The sequence below is a fragment of the Micromesistius poutassou genome (assembly GCF_964030765.1).
Source record: "Micromesistius poutassou genome assembly, chromosome: 17".
NCBI lineage: Eukaryota > Metazoa > Chordata > Actinopteri > Gadiformes > Gadidae > Micromesistius > Micromesistius poutassou.
In genome coordinates this window covers 10930821-10952528 of record NC_140287.1, presented here as the reverse complement: position 1 = coordinate 10952528, position 21708 = coordinate 10930821, and the positions used below count along the sequence as shown (strand labels likewise).

General features: G+C 49.5%; 1 protein-coding gene across 1 annotated transcript in view; it reads left to right on the top strand.

Annotated features, from left to right (window-relative positions):
- ltk (leukocyte receptor tyrosine kinase) overlaps positions 1–20431 on the top strand; it is a gene marked incomplete at both ends in the record, with an annotated part of 57932 nt that extends 37501 nt beyond the window's left edge. Inside the window, 17 exon segments of the mRNA XM_084481737.1 lie at positions 525–653; positions 1893–2049; positions 3773–3958; positions 5710–5808; positions 6002–6154; positions 7043–7114; positions 11564–11632; positions 11635–11749; positions 12188–12278; positions 14828–14892; positions 15748–15877; positions 16236–16333; positions 16609–16701; positions 17242–17343; positions 17620–17754; positions 18170–18260; positions 19166–20431. Coding sequence (XP_084337863.1) covers positions 525–653; positions 1893–2049; positions 3773–3958; positions 5710–5808; positions 6002–6154; positions 7043–7114; positions 11564–11632; positions 11635–11749; positions 12188–12278; positions 14828–14892; positions 15748–15877; positions 16236–16333; positions 16609–16701; positions 17242–17343; positions 17620–17754; positions 18170–18260; positions 19166–20431 — 3051 coding nt within the window.
- Between the last annotated feature and the right edge of the window lie 1277 nt (positions 20432–21708).

The following is a 21708-nucleotide window of genomic DNA, read 5'->3' as shown; positions in this document are numbered from 1 at the left end:
AGGGAGACACAAGGGGGAGACAACGAGGGGGAGACACGAGGGGGAGGGCGCCTGTCCCGGGGTGAGGAGGGGGGGGACACGAGGGGGAGCGGTGAGGCGGGAGACACCAGGGGGAGGGGTGAGGCGGGTGACACCAGGGGGAGGGCTGGTGTGTGTGTGTGTGTGTGTGTGTGTGTGTGTGTGTGTGTGTGTGTGTGTGTGTGTGTGTGTGTGTGTGTGTTGTGTGTGTGTGTGTGTGTGTGTGTGTGTGTGTGTGTGAATGTGTGTGTAAAGGGGGAGGGTCCCTATATAGTAATAGTCCATATCATGAATCTAAGGGAGATGTACGAGGGTGTTTGGGTGGCTGGGAGGTCTGATGTTAAATCATCCAAGCTTCATCTTCCCATCATCCTCAGACTGACCGCAAGTCTCTCTCTCTCTCTCTCTCTCTCTCTCTCTCTCTCTCTCTCTATCTCTCTCTCTCTCTCTCTCTCTCTCTCTCTCTCTCTCTCTCTCTCTCTCTCTCTCTCTCTCTCTCTCTCCAGAGGAACGCCCTCACCCAGAAGATCTGCCTGGGCGAGTCCTCTGTGATCGAGGAGGACCTGAGGGAGGAGGGGTCTGCGGAGTGGGCCGGGGGGGGCGGCGGGGGCGGAGGAGCCACCTACGTCTTTAAGGTGACTTTGGAACATGTCCTGAATGTGTGTCTTAAGGGTTTGCATGAAGCTGCAGACAGCCTTCTTATGACGCGTTGCCACATCACAGAATTGGATTCCTGGAATTGATTAAATTTAATTGATTTTTCTGCATCAAGAGAAAGTCATGTTGGGGCATCAATATGTAAGGGACAATGTATAGAACGCCGGTCATTATCAGGAAAATAAGCCCAGACAGTGCTTCGCCCTAAAGGGGCTTATTTTCGATAATGACCGGCGACGTTCTATACGTTATCCCGCTTATTACATGGCTAGTTGCCAAAACAAATAAATAACTTCACACGGTTTGTCTTTTTACAATTCATTTGTTACCAGCATTTGTAGTGTTGATCAGCAGAGAAATAGTCCGCCAAAGACATTGACGTTGCTTAGCAGCCGAATCCGCTGTTTTTGATATTAGCATGTTAGCAAGATTGAAAAGAGCGTACAATAGGATATGATTAACTTCATTAATCCCAGATGGGAAATGTTACACCATAAAAGTAACAGCCTCATGAGACCATCTAGAGGTTAGAGCTGGCGTGGATATGAGTCTGGCTCTGGCCTGGGCTGGGCAGAAATTAATTTCCACATATGGGCACAACGTGACGCTGTAGTAAAACTGGTTTAATTCCAGATTAAATTAAACACTGATGCTCTTGCCGAATTTGGTTGGAAGTAAAAGCAGAAACATCTGCTCTGAGCGAGGAGGCTTTCATGCTGATTTCTGTTCATCAAGGTTCTGAAGGGTTCTGCAGGGTTCTAGAGTCCTGCAGAGTTCTACAGGGTTTTGAGGGTTTGCAGGGTTCTACATCGTTCTACAGGGTTCTGCCGGGTGTTGTCAGGTTATGCAGGGTTATGCAGGGTTATACGGGGTTATGCAGGGTTCTAGAGGTTATTCAGGGTTCTACAGGGTTCCGCAGGGCTTCTTGCTTCATCATGATGTGTAACTCCCTCCCCCTAGCACTGATAGGTCCTTTAAATTTCTGGAAGAGGCTTTTAACGGGCATGAGGTCCGACTGATCTGAAGAGAGCCACAGAATGTGAATTGCCGAAATTTGAAAGGTCTCCCCAGGCTTGCGGATTTAGAAGGAATAGTAGAAATGAAAATTGGATCATAGTAAAAGTAGAAGTAAACTTTATGACCATAGATGGCGAGCTCACACAGGGCTGCTTGACTGTGCATGCCTCCTAGCCTCTGAAGTGTTGACGTGTCCCCAGGTGGAGGAGGGGGAGCTCATCCCCCTGCTGGTGGCGGCCGGCGGGGGGGGAAAGGCCTACCTGGAGGACCCAGAGTCCAGCCAGGACCAGGTCTCCCTGGAGCAGTACGAGAAGGACATGCTGGCCCCCAGCACTAACGGGGTCACCGGCGCCGCAGGTACCCACTCCGGTCCGGACACTGGGCGTTGAGTTTTCATGGACACGGACACTGACTTGAATCCCAAGAAGCGAGCATGTTGTTTTTTACTTCATCACAGTAAACATTGTTTGATTTCATGCCATGTCTCACAATAAGTTTGGTCGAGATCAGAGTCGAACCAGTGACCCTGCGGCCATGTTCCCCACGCTGCACCACTACATCACATTGACATGTAGCATGCAAAGGGCAGACAAGACTATATTTGGAGAAGGAGCAGTCTTCCATAGGTGGAGGAAATTGCGGGTAGGTAGGTATGGTATTGGGGCATTAGTAGTCCATAAGAGCAGATTTACAGAGGTTGACTTTGAAATGTGTGGATGATAGCTGGTTTTAGCAGCCTCAACTGGTCCAAGTCAGACTGATTAGACCCTGGGGCTTTATGGGCTTATGCTGGACTGGTTTGATGATAATCAAAGAAATGAACCACAAAATATACACTTTAAACACCTTTGATTACATTTAGGTGGAACATTGCTTTACCTTAACTTACCACTGTCTCTCTCTTCCTGGCTAATGCTAAGTGGGCTTTGCCCATTCTGTAGTACACAGCCATGATGGTCTGTTAGGGCCAAGGTCTCCCACTCTTTGGATTCCTTGGGCTGCACCCTAGTGTCTGGCACAGCCTGCTCAGTGACACAGATCGTCAGTCAGTCATATGAAACGTTTGTGATGTGTTAGTATACTCTATACCATACTATACTATACTATGTATACTATGTTGTTATGTACTGTGTTATACTATGCTACACATCCATAAATGAAGCAGTTACAAATGCACACACACACGCAGAAAGAGTTACACCACCTAATAGGACATGTGTTCCCTGTCGAAGGTACGGCTTGATGTGGAAAATACTTTCAGGTTCTTCACCAGATCCTACAGCAGAGAAGACAGAAAGCCTCTTTGTCTCCTCTTAGTTCCTGGAAACGTTACTGGAACATTCTCAGTGAATCCTCCTTGACCAAGTCTTAACATCCCAGACCACATCCATACCACATCACATACCATCATGGAAATCCTAGCGGACTCATCAGACGATTGTTAAGATTACGATCTCTGTGTCTGTCTTTGTGTATCTGTATGTGTGTCTGTGTTTTTGTGTATCTGTGTGTGCGTGTGTCTATGTTTTTGTGTCTGTGTGTTTCTGTGTGTGTGTGTGTGTGTGTGTGTGTGTTTTTGCGTGTCTGTATGTGTTTTGTATAAGTGAAACCTACTTCTCGCCAACGTCGAATTCCCCCGAAATGGATTATTCCAAATTGACACACATATTTCCGTCATTAGACTGCGTGTTTTGGCTTTTTGGTTTCCATGGCGAAAGAGCTTTCTCCCCGTCATTAATTCTTGCGGTCAACCGGCTCACCCGTTGAACACCGCTCAGCCCCCAGCCCCCAGCCAATGGGTTCAATCCGTTGACTCCATTCCCACATTGTGGGGAGTCTCAATGAATGAATTCACCTCCACTCCCTCACCCTCACTCACGCTCCCTCATTCACTCTCCCTCATCCACACACGCAGGCGGCCATGTCGACCGCCATCTTGTCCACAGCAGTGGGCCAGCATCAAAGTATTCGCTTCCCCCGCCGTCAACACACAAAGCGTTCCTCGTTGACCTCCGATGACTCCCCCCCCCCCCCCCCCCCCCTCACATGTCCTCCCTGTGTCTCCACTCTGCTCCACCAGGTGGCGGCGGCGGCTGGCGGGACAGCCCACGTCCGCACCCCCGGCTGGGGGGAGCCTGGCGGAGGGCGCGGAGGGGGGGGGCGCCCTGCCCCCTGGCGCTGGCCAGGCTCAGCTGGTCCACCTTCGGGGCTTCGGAGGCGGTGGCGGGGCCCTGCACCGCGGGGGGCGGGGCCGGAGGGTACAGAGGTAAGGGGCGTCGCCGGGGTCTGGGTGGGTGGTGATGATGTCGGGGGGGGGGCTGTGGCGTTGGGGAGGGATGACCTTTGAAGCGCCGGAAATAGTAGGAATGTGTACATTAGGCTAGGGTCTAAAATAATTGAATCTGCCTGTGGAGAAAAACACATGAGCCTGCCTCTATGTTTATAATCTTATTGTCTTTTTAACTTTGGGGTCAGAGTAGCGTCACGTTTATATAATTGCATTGAATTTCTCCCACCAATGAATCATAAGAGATTCGACCTCATCTAGGCTGTGGTAATGAAGTGCCTTGCTCATGAGATTTTCCCTTGCCTCCCTTCATTCTGATCTCTTGCTTTTGGATCTGAGAAGGGATTTGTAGCTACTGATGATAGCAGTATTTCAAAGGTCCTGCATCACAGCTGGGTCATTAAATCTCCGGTCTTCATGTGTTCCACAAATGCTCCAGAAACAAACACTTCATCGCTCTCTGAAAAAAAAAAAATAATATATATATATATATATATATATATATATCTGTCTTCTGTTGTTTATGGGATGTTTCTGAACTGACTTTTGGCAGCAGGAGAGCGGGATAGCAGGATAGCTAACCTCTTCCCCAGGTTGTGCAGACAGATGAATATTTATGAAGGAACTACACAGAAGAAGAACGCCTCACACAGAAACCCTCTCACCCATGTGGTGTTTCGTGCTGCCTGTAACTCATTATTTAAGGGAATTGTGAACCGGGCGGGGGGGATAACTGCATTTCCTTTGGAGAAAAACACAACGTTTCTCTATTCTAACATTCCCTTTCCATATACGCTCATAGTATTAGAATCAAAGCACCTATGTGTTGTTTGTGGTAATAATATATAAACCCATAACTGAGAACAAAGTTACCATGTGTAGCTCCATGCTGGGCACATACTTTCATAGCAATTCAAGTGTGAGATGAAGAATGAATAGCAGACAGATTAGAGAAGTCAGTTACGACCACAGTTCTGTGATGCCTCCCCCAGCAGACAGCCAGCAAACCGCCAAATGCTTGCGCTGTTCCCTCTTCAAACAAAGCATATGTTTCCAGGCAGTGGGTCTCCTAACAACAGCCGCAACAGAAGCCTGCTAGTATCGCGTTAGGAGAAACATCACTGTCTTTCCGGAAAAGTTCTTTCAGTTACCAGCATGTGTTTGGATAGACGTTCTGCCGGGAATGAACTTGTCTTTTCGGTACTTATTTTTATAGATAATTCATGTCATAATACTCTAGACTTTATGTAAGACAGACAAAAAAACACTCTTTGCTCAGTGCATCAAGAGGGAAGCCGTTTCCCAACAAAACATTTCCAATCCAGGGAATCTTATCGAATTTACAGGTTGTTGATTTATTATGTAACAGTCAAGCACAGAATAAGGTGTGAAGAATGTTAATTGTATTGAAGCTCAATGTTAGGGTTTTTGAAACCCCTCCCCAAAGGTCACGGACAGAAATGAATGATTGGTTGAGGTGTGTGAAATTGTGCACTTATTCTGTCAGCACGGCGAAAATGGTGACGCCCAAAATAGTTCAGAGTGTACATATCTGCTTGCCTATACACTGCACCACTTAGAATATTCCCACACTGCTGCAGCCCATGATTTATTTAACACATGCCTGCTGTGTTATTCGTCCAATACCCTATTCCCTGCCTTGTTACCTAAACAGTGTTCCCTAGGCATTAGGGGAAGAGGTAAACATACTCACTACATCTGAACCCCAGGTGGTGATGCGGCACTGACTGATGACATCACGACCGATGGTGAGGACGGTGTCTCCTTCGTCCACCCGATGGGAGAGATATTCCTGCAGCCTCTGGCAGGTGGGACATAAACAACTCATCAGAAAGACCAAACTCAAACTGACTGCATATGTCTTCTGGCTTAGTTTATTGTTCTCGTGTGTGTGTGTGTGTGTGTGTGTGTGTGTGTGTGTGTGTGTGTGTGTGTGTGTGTGTGTGTGTGTGTGTGTGTGTGTGTGTGTGTGTGTGTGTGTGTGTGTGTGTGTGTGTGCAGCGATGGAGAGCCACGGGGAGTGTGAGATCAAGGTGCAGCTGAACTGCAGTCACTGCGAGACTCAGAACTGCCGGCGTGACGAGGAGACCAGCCTGCTGCTCTGCCTCTGCCACAACCAGGAGGTCCTGGCCGGGGACAACGTCACCTGCACAGGTAGCTAGGGGCCCCACAGGGAGCTGGGGGCCACACAGGTAGCTGGGGCTCCCACAGGGAGCTAGGGGCCACACAGGTAGCTGGGGGCCCCACAGGGCGCTAGGGGCCACACAGGTAACTAGGGGCCACACAGAGAGCATGGGGCCCCGCAGGGAACTGGGGCTGCAAAAAAGAAAATAAGTATTAAATCAGGTCAAAGTGTTTGTTACCAGCTCAAGATCTAAACAGGGACTGATGGTGACATAATCACTGGCGCCAAACTCAGCCAATCAGAACCCTTCATCTCCATAACTCCGCAGTGAGCAGATATCTCATTGTAATGCTGCACAGCATGAGACATTAAAACTATAATTATATAACACCAGTCACACACTTAGAAATCTCTAATAATAAGGATGATCTTTACTTATCATCTTTTTAGCATCTTTTTAAAATAAGTGTTTCAACCTAGCTTAATAGGGCGAAAAAATGCATAAAAAGCAACTCTAACATTTCAGTTACAAAATTAGATGACAAGCTTTCTGCTCTATCTGACCCTCGCTCTAACTATAACTACAACACTCTCTCTCTCTTAATATAACTGTTTCTCTCTCTAAATATCTCTGATAACTTTCTCACTCCCATCTCTCTCTCTCTAAATATAACTGAAAACTGTCTCTCTCTCATCTCTCTCTCTCTCTAAATATAACTGTCTCTCTATTTCTCCAAATATAACTGATAACTCTCTCTCTCTCTCTCTCTCTCTCTCTCTCTCTCTCTCTCTCTCTCTCTCTCTCTCTCTCTCTCTCTCTCTCTCTCTCTCTCTCTCTCTCTCTCTCTCTCTCTCTCTCTCCCCCCCCCCCCCAGTGGCCCTCCAGCCCCTGGCCCCTGAGAGCCAGCTGTCTCTGTCCCTGGTGCTGGCGGTGGTGGCCTCCACCCTGGTGACGGGCGTGGTCCTCACCTGCGCCACCCTGACCCTCAGTAAGAGACTCCTCCTGCTCTGTGTGCAGTCTGTCCCCTCCACCTTCCACCGGCTTTGAACGCCTCACACACACACACACACACACACACACATCAACACACACACACACACACACACACACACACATCAACACACACACACACCAACACCATATACACACACACACACACACACACACACACACACACACACACACACACACACACACACACACCAACAGTGAGTGACACACACACACACACACACAATGGATGTTTTCTTCCTGGGCTGCGTTTCAGCTCTTTGGGGGGGGGGGGTGAAGTGATGATGCTGATGAGATAATTTGTCAATCAATGTCCCCCCCCCACACACACACACCGACATACACAAAAATGAAATGAAAAACCAAATGGTAAATGGAGTAAATGAACAGCCTGTTATTATAAAAAGACCACCTCTACAATACAAAGTTTATCTGTTCAAGTGAATGTACACCGATGGATGGGATGTGACAAAAGACAATGCCGATACGGTGACAAAGCGGCCAAAAAAGGGATGCGACCAAATGTATTAGGGTGTCACCAAATGAAGTTAGTGGCAGCCGTAGAAAATGTTAGTCTTGAGCCCTGCGACGCGCGCACGCACACACACACACACACACACACACACACACACACACACACACACACACACACACACACACACACACACACACACACACATCCATCTCCCCCAGTCCTCCACTCGTCTTTACAGACGGAGCACTCCTTAGATTGATATTGGCAGGAGGACTGAGGGAAGGCGTCAGATTAATGGAGGAGTTTAAGGCGAGGCCTTGATGCTGGCGTGAGATGATTTGGGAGCGTTCATTTGCCCGTCTTATTTTCCAACACAAAACCCGTCCCTCATCTTGCGTAAACATACAACGCGGGTTCAAGGTCTACAAGCAGCTCCATAAGCAGATGAGTCTGAACGCTGGCATCCAGCCCGTTCCCTTATTGTTTCTCTGCTGTAATAAAGTAGAAGTGAGGAGGAATGTTTCTAATGGGGAACATCTGCCCTGCCCCGGCCGTGCAGCTGGGCCGGAGAGCTGGAACTCATCCTCTGTGTGTCTTTAGAGTGGACAGCGGCGGCCTGCGGTGCCTTAGCGGCGGGTGCGGACGTCCTGCGCCGCAACACGCCGTGATTAAAGTTAATCGTCTCCATTGGACTCACAAAGGGAGTTTGTTCAAAGAAGGAAAAAATCTTCACCTTTAATTTATGTAGTGCAATGTTATATCTGTGTTTTGGAGCTGACTTGCTTGTATTCATGGCCTAAAGTAATTTCTAATGATGTTATTGACATTATTATTACTATTATTTTATTCTATCTTATCTCCTACTAAACCATGTAGACCTTCCCTTGTATAACCCCTCAAATTAAACACACTAGCTGTTCTGTCTGGCCCTAAAGTTGGTAGACCTGATGGGCTACACCGCTAGCTAACAGTTCTAATCATAACTGATCAATACATAGATAAGTCTCCCGTAAGACGGAGCTTGACGTCTGTCAGTCTAAAGGTCATCTTTCTGTCATCTAGCTTTCATCTTTCTGCCTTTTGTGCGCTAACGATTCTCAATTGATTTAAACAAATGAGGCAAACTTAACGTGAACAAAAGGAGGAATCAGACGTGAGCTGCTAACTAGCTATCTAAGGTTTCAGCTGATAACTAGCGAGCTAAAGCTTCATGCTGCTTACTAGCTAGCTAAAGTTCCATGCTTTGAATGTACGCTGCTTCTTGTTTACTGACATTCAGGGAAACAATTAAGGGACAAGAGTGCTTTAAGTAATAGCAATCCAATAATGACTTTAATCATTTGATCGCATTCAATTCTACCTGATTCATTTGAATGTTTCTTGTGTTTTTAATGTTTTACTTAAAACATAAAGAGCTCTACTTCTACTTCAAACGCTGCTATGTAATATTTTGTATTTAACTTTGCCCGATCAGCACTATATTCCTTATTGAGCCAAGACTGACTGTAGATCTGCGCTTAATGACTGAACAGAGATATAGTGATGTAGGACAGTGTGGGTAATCAGGCTAATGCTACTTGTTCTCTCCTCTGTCCCCATTCTCGTGGCAACCATTGCTGAGGCTGCATCACAGCTATAGTCTCTGATGAGGGACTTTAGAGTCTCTCCCTCTAACATTCTCTCTCTCTCTCTCTCTCTCTCTCTCTCTCTCTCTCTCTCTCTCTCTCTCTCTCTCTCTCTCTCTCTCTCTCTCTCTCTCTCTCTCTCTCTCTCTCTCTCTCTCTCTCTCTCACACACGTCCTCTTGCTCAACATTAGGTAATGCTTTATAACTTTTTCAATTCCCTTTAGTGTGCGCTTGTGTGTACATGCAAACTTGTGTGTGTGTGTGTTGGGTGTGTGCTTGTGTGCGTGCTTTTGTGTGTGTGTATATGTGGAGACCTGTGTGTGTGTGTTTGGGCATTGACCCAAGGCCTTGGTGGATGTGCATTATGAATGATGTTTTAAGATGTTCTGACTCAGATGTTATCAGAGTGGCTCCATTATTCCCCAGGATACTAATGAGCGCCAGCGATGCTGATGACATGAATGTTTGAGATATCTGCTACTCATTTAGAGGTCAGAGCATATTGGAGGGGTTGCTTCATATTATTTAGAAACTTCAGATGTAAATGCATGTCTTTGTCTTCTTTGGGTGATTCATTAAGAAGGGTTCCTCAGATCAGATGCTCTGATTAGGGGGACTTGGAAGTGAATTCGCTTTTCAGTCGTAATGAGGCGCAGATTTGTCTGTAAAAAAGTAAAGGGCTGCCTGCGTAATGTTAAATTAAAAAAAATCAAGGACATTGAGTGTTATAGTGTAATAAAGAGTGTAATAAATTATTTTAATCTTTATGTGTGTTCATGTTTACTTAAATGTGTGATAGATCTATCGTTGCTTGTGAACTTATTTTATAATTTGTGAATTGGTGAACTTCCACGACTGTTCATAAATTTGTTTATGAAGTCAAATGGAAACATCTTGTTTGATTTGGTTATACTATACATGTGTGTGGTGTAAGGATAGCGTACCTTCTTCATCTGAGTTACTGTAGAGCAACTTAGCTCACACATCCTTTCCTTTCGACACACACACACACACACACACACACACACACACACACACACACACACACACACACACACACAGGTGTAGTGCGTCCGTCTCTACACATCCGCCATCCACCATCCACCTGTTCACCAGCCCAAGAAGGATAATACGCTTTCTATGCCCTAGTTCTCCCCCATGCAGGGGGATAGCCCCCTCCTCTCTGTCTCTACTCCCCCGACCCCACCCCACCCCGCTCCCATCCCACCCCCCATCTCCTCTCTCCGATCCTCTCCCATCCCCTCCACCTCCAATCTCCTCTCTCTCTCTACTCCCCTACCCCAACCCACCCCACTTCCCATCTCCTCTGTCTCCCTCCTCCACCCCACCCCACTCCCCCTCTCCCACCCTATCCCCCCACCTCCAATCTCCTGTCTCTCTCTACTCCCCACCCCACCCCTATCCCCCCCCACCTCCAATCTCCTGTCTCTCTCTACTCCCCACCCCACCCCTCTCCCATCCCACCTCCCATCTCCTCGTCCTGTCCTGCACCCCCCCCCCCCCCCCCCCCCCCCAACACCGGGCGATGCCTGGACGCCACCTCTTACCTGCACGCAGCACCCCTCCCTGGGCTCAGCACCCCTCCCCCGGCTCAGCACCCCTCCCTGGCCGGCGACCCGCCTGCGTGGGGGCTCACAGCCGCTCCGGTGGAGGGTGAGTCGCCGCTCGCATGCTCAGGTCGCTAGGGGCGGTAACCAAGGAGAGGACCACGGCCGAGGCTGAAGAGCGCCAAAAACACCAGAGTCACGGCCCGGCCTCCTGTGTGGAGACCATCTCCCTCTCCAGATGAAAACAGCCACTCTCCCCCCCCCCCCCCCCCCCACACCCCCCCCCCGAATCCATCCCGCTGTCCCTCCTCATCAGGGAGCAGCATGCGACCATGTGATCGGATGCTGCCGGACCCCTCCTTGCGTTAGCGCTCCTAAAGGGGCAGATAGTGTGGCTGACTTTCACCTGGAGGGGTCACCTCACAAACCACACACACACACACACACACACACACCACACACACACCACACACACACACACACACACACACACACACACACACACACACACACACACACACACACACACACACACACACACACACACACACACACACACACACACACACACACACACACACACACACACACACACACACACACACACGCGCGCACACACACACACACACACACACACACACAATGTTTCATCATTGTCGATGCTGTGCTGTTATCCTCCTGGGTTCCACTAACACCGTCTCTCCTCCCTCCCCTCCCTCCCTCCCTCCCTCCCCTCCCCCCATCCCTCCCCCTCCAGTGTACTACCGCAGGAAGAAGCAGCTCCACGCGGCGCGGCTGGGGCTGCAGAGCCCGGAGTACAAGCTGAGCAGATCCGCTCCTCCACCATCATGACCGACTACAACCCCAACTACTGCTTCGCCGGCAAGGCGGCCTCGCTCAGCGAGCTGAAGGAGGTCCCACGCCGGAACATCACGCTGCTCAGGTGGAAACCCCTCGCTCTTCATCTCTCTGTCCCTTTGTACTGGTTGTCAGGTGTGTGTGTGTGGTGTGTGTGTGTGTGTGTGTGTGTGTGTGTGTGTGTGTGTGTGTGTGTGTGTGTGTGTGTGTGTGTGTGTGTGTGTGTGTGTGTGTGTGTGTGTGTGTGTGTGTGTGTGTGTGTGCGCGCGCGCGCGTATGTGTATTTGTTTGCAGCAGATAGAGAATTCCGATCCACTTGATGAAATGACGGTAAAATCTCGACAGTTGGATCACTGCGATCACTCTGGTCTGAATCACAGGGACAACGGACAGCCTTTTGTCTCTTCTCAGTCCTTTCCCTGATCGTCCTCTGGTGGTTCAGGAGGAACGTGTTTCCTGTACTCTGCCTGATCTTTGTTTCCTCCCTCATGGCGGATCCTGTTCCTCTGTGTGGTGGCTGCAGGGCGCTGGGTCACGGCGCCTTTGGGGAGGTCTACGAGGGCCAGGTCCTGGGGATGTCCGGGGACAAGAGAGCCATGCATGTGGCCATTAAGGTAGACATGAAGCAGCATGCATGAATACACGCACGTACATACATACATACATACATACACACACACACACACACACACACACACACACACACACACACACACACACACACACTCATGAATACACGCACGCTCACACACACACACACACTCAGGCTCACACACGTACGTATGAATGCATACACACACACACACATACATACATATGCACGCAGGCGCACACCTGTAGGCGCACACACATGCACAAGTGATGCCAATATGGCATTTAAATAAGACACAGGTCTGTGTTCTGCACACACACTCACTCTAGCTGCTCACATATGACCTCCGTCTTTTCTCCGCATTTGTGGAGCAGGAGGTTCGACCGTGAGGGTCATTCACACTTATTCACACTTGACGCCTGAAATGCGGACATCGGTGTCGCTCAGACATCAGTAGAATCTCTGGATGGTTTGGGGGGGCGGGCTTGCAAGGGGCGGGGTATGTTTGTTGTTGTTTGACCGCAGACAGCATGGAAGCAGAACGGGCAGAACTCACTGCGATCTTCTTAACTATACAACTATACGATACATCAGATATTTCGTTGCATCCACAACATCCGAGGCATCGATGAAAGATTGGAGCATGAGTTAGAAACCAATAGAAGGAACTATGAAGAAGAAAGGCGTTGCGAACGACTGCGTTACCGGAGAAAGAGATAATTAATAAGCCTTACCATGGGCAAAAGCGCCAGTATTGGTAACCTCTTCTTTAAGTTATACCTTAACATCTCGCGTGTTTCCCGAAACGTTCTTTGCTACGAATCTCTTTCCTATGTCGTAAGGTTGGTCTGAAGCGCTCGTAAAACCTTCTTTGCTCTACCGTAGTGATGATTCAGCTCCTGCAGTCTCCGCCACTGTACAGTAACCTTTAGAAATCCCTGTTGCGCATGTTCATTCCAAGTTAGCGTCCGTAGCCAATTGAGACCAAATGAAACGGCATGTTTGAATTGAGGATATTGTCTCGGCTGTTCTTTATTTTGGGCCGTGGGTACAGCAGGCAAGGTCAGCTGGACTCGCTTCCAATAATTTAACTTAATAACTCGCAACTTCAAACAATAATTTTATTTATTTTACAATTCAAAAATGAACAAAACTGGCTTCTAAATTAAGGAAATGATACTGGGAAATGAATAAACCATTATAAGCAACAAGTGAACTTAATAAGCGATCGAAATACTTTTTTCAACCACCGCCTCTTTCCCTTGACATTTAGTTTTCACCTGACATATGCAACAGATGTTTAAGGCAACATGGTCATACAGGAATCCATGAAATGAGTCGGTCTACATCCCATATAGTATGGTATTTTAATTTAACGTCTTTAATGGTAAGAGACCACACGGGGATGGACAATGGAAAATGAGTGTTGTTTAATTAAATTACAATGAACCGTCGGTCCAGATGGGCCGCCTGTCTGTCCCGGTCCTCCCGCATTTCTTGCCCTATGTGGCCATCCCGCTCCCGGTTCTCTAGGACCCTCAGACGTTCCAATTCCTCCATCCTGCGGTCCAGTTCTGCCAACTGTTCGGTCACTTCAGCCCTGCTCCTGGCGTGTTTTTTGTTCCCGCCATAGGGCGTGTTCCCGCCGTAGTGATGCTTGAAAGCGTCATCAACACGCCCACTAACGTGAAGTGCGAAATGCTGACATTCTACTGCTCATTCACATATAAGGTAAATAGCATTTCCTCTGGAGAAAATACTACCTCTGGGGTAGTATTTTTTCAGGAGGTCCAACGTCAGGATATGTCATTCACATATACGGCACGTCCGTAGAATAGACGGAGAATAGACGGATGCACGTCCATATGTGAATATGTGAGCAACTTATATTTCACTGGGACTTTGACCTGTGTCTCTAATGCCTGACCTGCATTCTTGCATGGCTATGATTACTGCATACCTCATAGATTATGCATTGTTTAAACAACTTGTCCCATGCCAGTCCATTATCCAGACGTTTGATCTGCCATAACGGGGCCTATAGCTGCGTTGAGATGGGAATCTGGTGTGGATTCCTGCTTTTATCTCCACATGGGTCTCCTTTCTCATCGCTCCTCATCAATAGACTTTAGCTCTTGTTTAGCTCTGCCTTCATGCTCCACACACATGCACACATGCACACATACACACACACACACACACACACACACACACACACACACACACACACACACACACACACACACACACACACACACACACACAGATGCATGCACACACACACACACATGTGCACACATACATGCACGCATGCGAGCACACACACACACACACACACACGCACAGACATACACACACAAGCATGTACAGACGCACACACACATGCTGATACACATTACACATAAGCATACACGAAACATACGGAAACACTCACACTGATGCATGCACACAAACCACATGTAGACACATACAGACACACACACACACACACACACACACACACACACACACACACACACACACACACACACACACACACCACTTACTGCCTATGACTCCCTGGCTCTGCAGACACTTCCTGAACTCTGCTCGGAGCAGGATGAGATGGATTTCCTGATGGAGGCTTTGATTATGAGGTGGGTTCAACCATGCTGGGACTCATCCCCCCGGAAACACACACACACGCACGCACTCACGCAGACACACACATACACACAGACCCACATACCACTCTCACACACTCTCTCCTCTCTACTACACCCGTGTATGATCGTATATAATACCCTTATGATGAACAGACCGTAACACAGGATGCGCCACTCATAAAGTACCATAGCTGATGCGTGAGTACGCTCTGCGTGTTCTGGTTCTGTCCCTGATGGGAACCATCCAGCCCAGCATGGACCGGGAGCCCTCAGGCAAGCCGGATCACAGTCCTGCTGGCTTCTCATTGGCTGGATTGTTTTGTCGTCCCAGACAGATTTGATCTGTTACAAAGAGACATCACACTGCATGGTCTCCATTTCAGTGTTAGGGTTGAATCTTCTCCATACACAATATCTGGTTATGAATGCAGAATCTGCAGGAAAACAGACATGATTTTGGTATTGGAAGCATTCTGTTTTATTGTCAGTTTGTAGACCAAGTGTTATCGACCAATCAGGTGTGAGCGGGCTGTGGTTGTGTGCAGGTAGCAGTCCGCAGTCTATCTATGGTCTGATGGTGATTTAGCTTTTTATTTGCATTGACAGGGACAGGCCTTACTGGGACAGACCTATCTGGGACAGACCTTACTGGGACAGACCTTACTGGGACAGACCTTACTGGGACAGACCTTACTGGGACAGACCCGAACATGAAGTAGCATTTCTGGATTATTTTCTAGTGTTGTTTAGTTGTTGCAGGTTCTGGTTTGGTGTACCAATGTGATGTCACCTGCTAACTCGTATCCCACGTGATGCGGTCCTCCACCTCCTCCCCTTCCCCCACAGTAAGTTCAGCCACCAGAACATTGTGCGCTGCATCGGAGTGAGTCTTCACATCCTGCCTCGTTTCATCCTGCTGGAGCTCATGACCGGAGGAGACCTCAAGAGCTTCCTTAGAACCAAAAGACCCCGGGCTGTGAGTCCTCTAAACACGTCTGAGTCATATACCTCACTATCTGAGTCATATACCTCTGTCTGAGTCATATACCTCTCTATCTGAGTCATTAACCTCTCACCTGAGTCATATACCTCTGTCTGACATGAGTCCTATACCTATATCTGAGTCTTATACCTCTATCTGAGTCATATACCTCTCTATTTGATATGAGTCATATACCTCTCTATCCGATCCATTGGGTGACTATGTGTTCAATTCCGATGTGTGCAGTAGAACGCACTCAGGGTGTGTTTTACCTTCCCCTCTAGTATGTGTACTATTGCTATGCATGGTGTCCTATTGTCCTGCTGATCCGGTGTGTGTGGGCTGTGTGCAGGGCCAGACGTCCTCCCTGTCCATGCTGGAGCTGCTCCACATGGCCAGAGACATCGCCTACGGCTGTCGCTACCTGGAGGAGAACCACTTCATCCACAGGTTCACCTCCACCCGGACGTTCATGCATGCAACCGTCAGCACTTCGCTCTGAGCTTGTATTGGGCCAAAGTATTTCAACAGAGTTTCAATGTTTTCATCGTTTTCCAGGTCGCTCTCATTTTAATATCCAACAAAACTGTATGAATTAATTTAGAGAGACCTAGTTGTACGTAGTCATTCCTCCCCTCTGCTGTGTGATGATGTTTGATGTTCCTCCCTGGATGTTCCTCCCCGGGACAGCAGAGCACATGTTGACCAGCTTCTGTCTGCTTCAGGGACATCGCGGCCAGGAACTGCCTGCTGTCCTGCTCGGGCCCCGACCGGGTGGCCAAGATAGGAGACTTCGGCATGGCTCGGGACATCTACAGGTAGGGGAGCTGACCGCCTCTGAGCAGCCTCACAACACCGGCCGCCATTCCAGGCCCTGAGCTTGCTGGACGCGAGGGGTTTGGAGCAGCATGAGGTGGAGGACAGGGAACACTACATTACATTTACATTTACATTTAGGCCATTTAGCAGACGCTTTTATCCAAAGCGACTTACAATAGGTACTTATGTCAGAAGAAGGAGAAACAGCAATATATGGCTGTCGGTACAGTAAGGATGTTCATAGAACCAAGTGCCAAGCACTGACAATTGTTAGTTAACCCATTCCCTGTATACAGGAAATATATCTAGGATAAGACACTACGCAATGCTAAGCACATTTTTTAATTAAATGTTTCTCTTTTTTTTTGTGCAATACAACATAGACAACATACAATAAGTGCAAGAGGTGGGGGGAGGCTATTCAGAGTCTAGAAATGTCCATGCTCTTGCTTCCTGTGGTGGTTGTTGTCCTTGTCACTGTTGTTGTTGTTGTTTTTATGGTGGAAGTACTTGTGTAAACGACGTCTCTCCCACCATAGAGCCAGCTATTACAGGAAGGGGGGTCGCGCCATGCTTCCTGTGAAGTGGATGCCCCCCGAGGCGTTCATGGAAGGCGTCTTCACCTGCAAGACGGACACTTGGTAGGAATACAGGCGCTGCCTCGCTATCTCAATCTGGCAGGAAGTGATGAGCGCTGACAAGACTTTTGGGTTATGCTGGGCTCTATACAACTCTATAGATACACGATTGTTGCTTGCTATGACTTAATTGTTTTTATTGTAATAATAATTCTAACCTAATTTGTGATGAGATAAAATAAAACACATGTATGGATGAGTATTGGTTGGCACTGATTTTAAGAAAGACTTTATAACTGTGTTCTTCTGGAGTCTCATAGTCTCTGTCTCCCCCTGTAGGTCTTTCGGAGTACTGCTGTGGGAAATCCTGTCCCTTGGTTACATGCCGTATCCCTGTAAGACTAACCAGGAGGTGCTGGAGTTTGTAACCAGTGGGGGGAGGATGGACCCCCCGAAGGCCTGCCCAGGGCCTGTGTAAGTTCATAGTTCAACCCCCCGATCTGGTAGAATAACTGAGTGTGTAGACAGAAAAACAGACGTGTTGACCACGGCTCTATAAGTAACTTAATATAAACCTCCTCGTCAAATTACCTTCATACTGTGTTCAATCCAAATGTATTTTTTCTGTGTGAGAGCAAAGTGAATGTAATGAATTAAGCATAAGATGCCCTAGCTACATGTGCTTGTTTCTCATTCATTTGGTTTTACATGGTCACATGGTTATATTAACTTCCAGTACCCATCTGACCATCTTAAGATAAGGCTGCCATACTGTGTGTGACCTTGAATGACCCCTGTCCCATGTGACCTTGAATGACCCCTGTCCTGTGTGACCTTGAATGACCCCTGTCCCATGTGATCTTGAATGACCCCCTCTCCCATGTTACAGCTACCGCATCATGACCCAGTGTTGGCAGCACACTCCGGACCACAGACCCAACTTCACCAGCATCCTGGAGAGAATTAAGTACTGCACTCAGGTACACCTGCTCTACCTGCTGGTCTCTGATAGGACCAGGGGGTCAGGACTGCACTCAGGTACACCTGCTCTACCTGCTGGTCTCTGATAGGACCAGGGGGTCAGGACTGCCCTCAGGTACGCCTGCTCTACCTGCTGGTCTCTGATAGGACCAGGGGGTCAGGACTGCCCTCAGGTACGCCTGCTTGACCTGCTGGTCCCTACAATAGCCAGGAGATCAGGACTGGGTACAGGAGACACTGAGGAGGTGTGTGTGTGTGTGTGTGTGTGTGTGTGTGTGTGTGTGTGTGTGTGTGTGTGTGTGTGTGTGTGTGTGTGTGTGTGTGTGTGTGTGTGTGTGTGTGTGTGTGTGTGTGTGTGTGTGGAGCAGGAACCCTCTGTTTTCGTACTCCTCCCTTTAGGGTGTAGATGTAGGATGCCTTGACGGGGCAGCAACAGACAGAGTTCTAACTGCGTTACTGGAGTTCATGTGGAGTGGTTTTGAGTTCTGATGTTTCATCTGTTATTCGTTGATTCATTGATGATTTTCTTGCGTTTTATATACGTTTTACGTTTTATACATTTTTGTATGTTTTATATGTTTTATGTTTCGCTCATGTTATTTTCTGGTACTTACTGCAATATGAACGGCCCCTGAGTCTAGGGGCCCTGTGCGCTGTAGTAGCTGGGGTGTAAACACAGAGCCAGGGGTTCTGGTTCAAATCCCCATGTACGCTGCCTGGGCGTAGCCGTCCTTGAGCAAGATGCTAAACCCCAACCGGGTCCTCAGTGAGACGTCTCAGAACGCTCCGGATGAAAGCGCTGCAGACGGACCACGTTGAAGGAGGTTGTGAGGAGGAAGTCTGCATCCCTCCTTCTGTTAAATGGCCTCTGGACTGTTGATGAAGTCCTGTGTTCCTCCCCCAGGACCCAGACGTGATCAACACCCCCCTGCCGGTGGAGTACACCCCCAACAGGGACGACAATGGGGGCATGGCCACCCATCCTGCGGACCACACCTCCAGCAGACTGCCCCCCCTGCTGGCCCCCCAGCAAGACCCATCCCCGGCCCTCGGCCCCTCCTCCTCCTCATCCTCCTCCACCCAAGCAGGGGTCCAGTCCTCTGCCCCCCTCCCCCTACACCTCTCCAAACCCCGCCTGCACCTTCCTCCGCCCGGCCAGCCGCCCCCGCAGGAGGCCCCGGAGCCCTCCTGGGGCCCCTGCTCAGCCAGCCCCGCCCCCGGCTCCTGGCTCCACCCTGAGGCCCCCCTCCACCTGCACCACCAGCCCTGCTCCCGGACCAGCTCCTCCTCCAGCAGCCAGAAGCTGAAGAACAAGACCAAGAACCTGTGGAACCCCACCTACGGCTCCTGGGTCCTGGAGAGCTTCGGCCGGGGCCGGAAGACCCTGGCCCACACGCAGTCCATGCCTCTCTCCGGCTCCCTGCCCCCCAGCACCGCCGCCGCCGCCTCCACCGGCCCCGCCGCCACCCAGGGCTCCTGCAGCCCCGCCGCGGATCACACCGCGCCCGGGAGTGACGTCTTCGCCTGCACTTCCTCCTCCGCCTCCACCACTTCCTGCCAGGCCCTGGGGCCCGCCCCCAGCTCAGCCTCACATAAGAGCCCCCCCATCGGGGGTGTTGCCGCCGCGGGGAGCCCGGCCCCCAGGGTAGACCCCGCCCCTAGAGTAGACCCGGGCCCCAGGATAGACCCGCCCCCAAAGGTAGACCCCGCCCCCAGGACAGACCCTGTCCCTAGGTTAGACCCCGCCCCCAGGCTAGACCCTGTCCCTAGGTTAGACCCCGCCCCCAGGCTAGACCCTGTCCCTAGGTTAGACCCCGCCCCCAGGGTAGACTCCGCCCCCGGGACAGACCTGGCCAAGCTGCGGAGCTTCACCTGCGGGAACGTGAACTACGCCTACGAGGAGCAGTGCTACGGGGCGGAGAGCCTGCCCGCCCCCCCCGTGACGCCCAAAGCCCCGGTGGGCCCCGGGGCCCGCTCCGCCCCCGTCTTCTCCTCCTCCTCCTCCTGCTCCTCCTTCTCCTTCTCCGCCTCGGTGCCCAAGCTGCTGCTGAAGCGCCACGCCAGCTACGGACACGAGGACGTGAGGCGGCACGGCAAGGCGGAGAAGACCATCCGGGACCGGGACTCCGGCTTCTCCCTGTCGGAGGACCTCAGCGTCACCCCGGTCTAGAGGGGGCTCCCGGGCTAGAGGGGGGTGGTGCAGCTCCCGGGGGGGCTTCGGGGGAGTGGGGTGGGGGGGTGGGGTGGGGGGGCGTTGATGAGGCTCCGAAACACTAGGGCTCCTGCTGCTAGGGTGGGGGGGGGACAGAGACAGAGACCCTCTCCTCTCTGCTAGTACGGCCTCGGAGTCGAGACAGCTCCTAGAATGCTGGAACACACACACACACACACACACAATTTACTCAATGGCACACGATGCACTTAGGCATTTACGTAGTAGCATTCCTATACACTGTGATGGAGGAGCCTGCACTGGTAGACGTCTGCTGGGCGTCACTGTGACCCACAGCGATCGTCTGTGTTCTGCCTACTGTGCTGCTGACCGCAGCTCTACAGGGCAGCTGAACGCAGCTCTACAGGGCAGCTGAACACAGGTGAACGCAGCTCTACAGGGCAGCTGAACGCAGCTCTACAGCCCAGTCCTCTTTTACTAGGAACTATTTTCTACATCGGTCCACTTTGCTGTGATTCCGGAAGCTTTGGCTTTAGAGATGTTGGATTGCATCAAAGAGGAGAGAACGGGACTTGAGGAGAAAGGAGAAAGTGTCCGGCACAGTTTGGTTACTTCTGTCCACTTCTATTGTTTTTTCTAACTATCAAGTATCGCGCAAATGAAAAGGCTGTTTCTGTATTTGTGGTTATTTTGTCATGATTAGAAAGGGTAGTTCAGTATTAATCTGATTAATTGATCAATTATTTGAAACATAGTTTACTCTATTTACCTGCTTTTATGCAAATAATGGGAGAGTACATTAACGTTTAGATAAATGACCCACAATGCATTGTGTTTGTTAATCTTCTGATTTAGTTGCCAAACTCTTACTTTGCCTAGTCTTGTATTCGCATATATTAAAGTGCTAACCACTAAGTTTTTGCATTCTAACACATTGTTTACTATAACCTCCAGGATGATTTTCTTTGTATGCACATCCTTACTTTGAACTAACCAGCCGTAGTAGCTATTGTACTTTATTCACTCACTGGGTATTTATTTGATTAAGTATTGTGGTTTATGTTGTAGTTTATCACTGCCATTCAGTACAGCATCACTACGTCGTGGCGATATAGTGCATGCAGTACTGTTATAACTCAACAGAGGGAGTCATTTCCATTCCGTATAACTACATCGTTGCGATATAATGCATGTAGTACTGTTATAACTCAACAGAGGGAGACATTTCCATTCAGTACAGCCGCAAATATTTGTACACATGTAAGCAATGTATG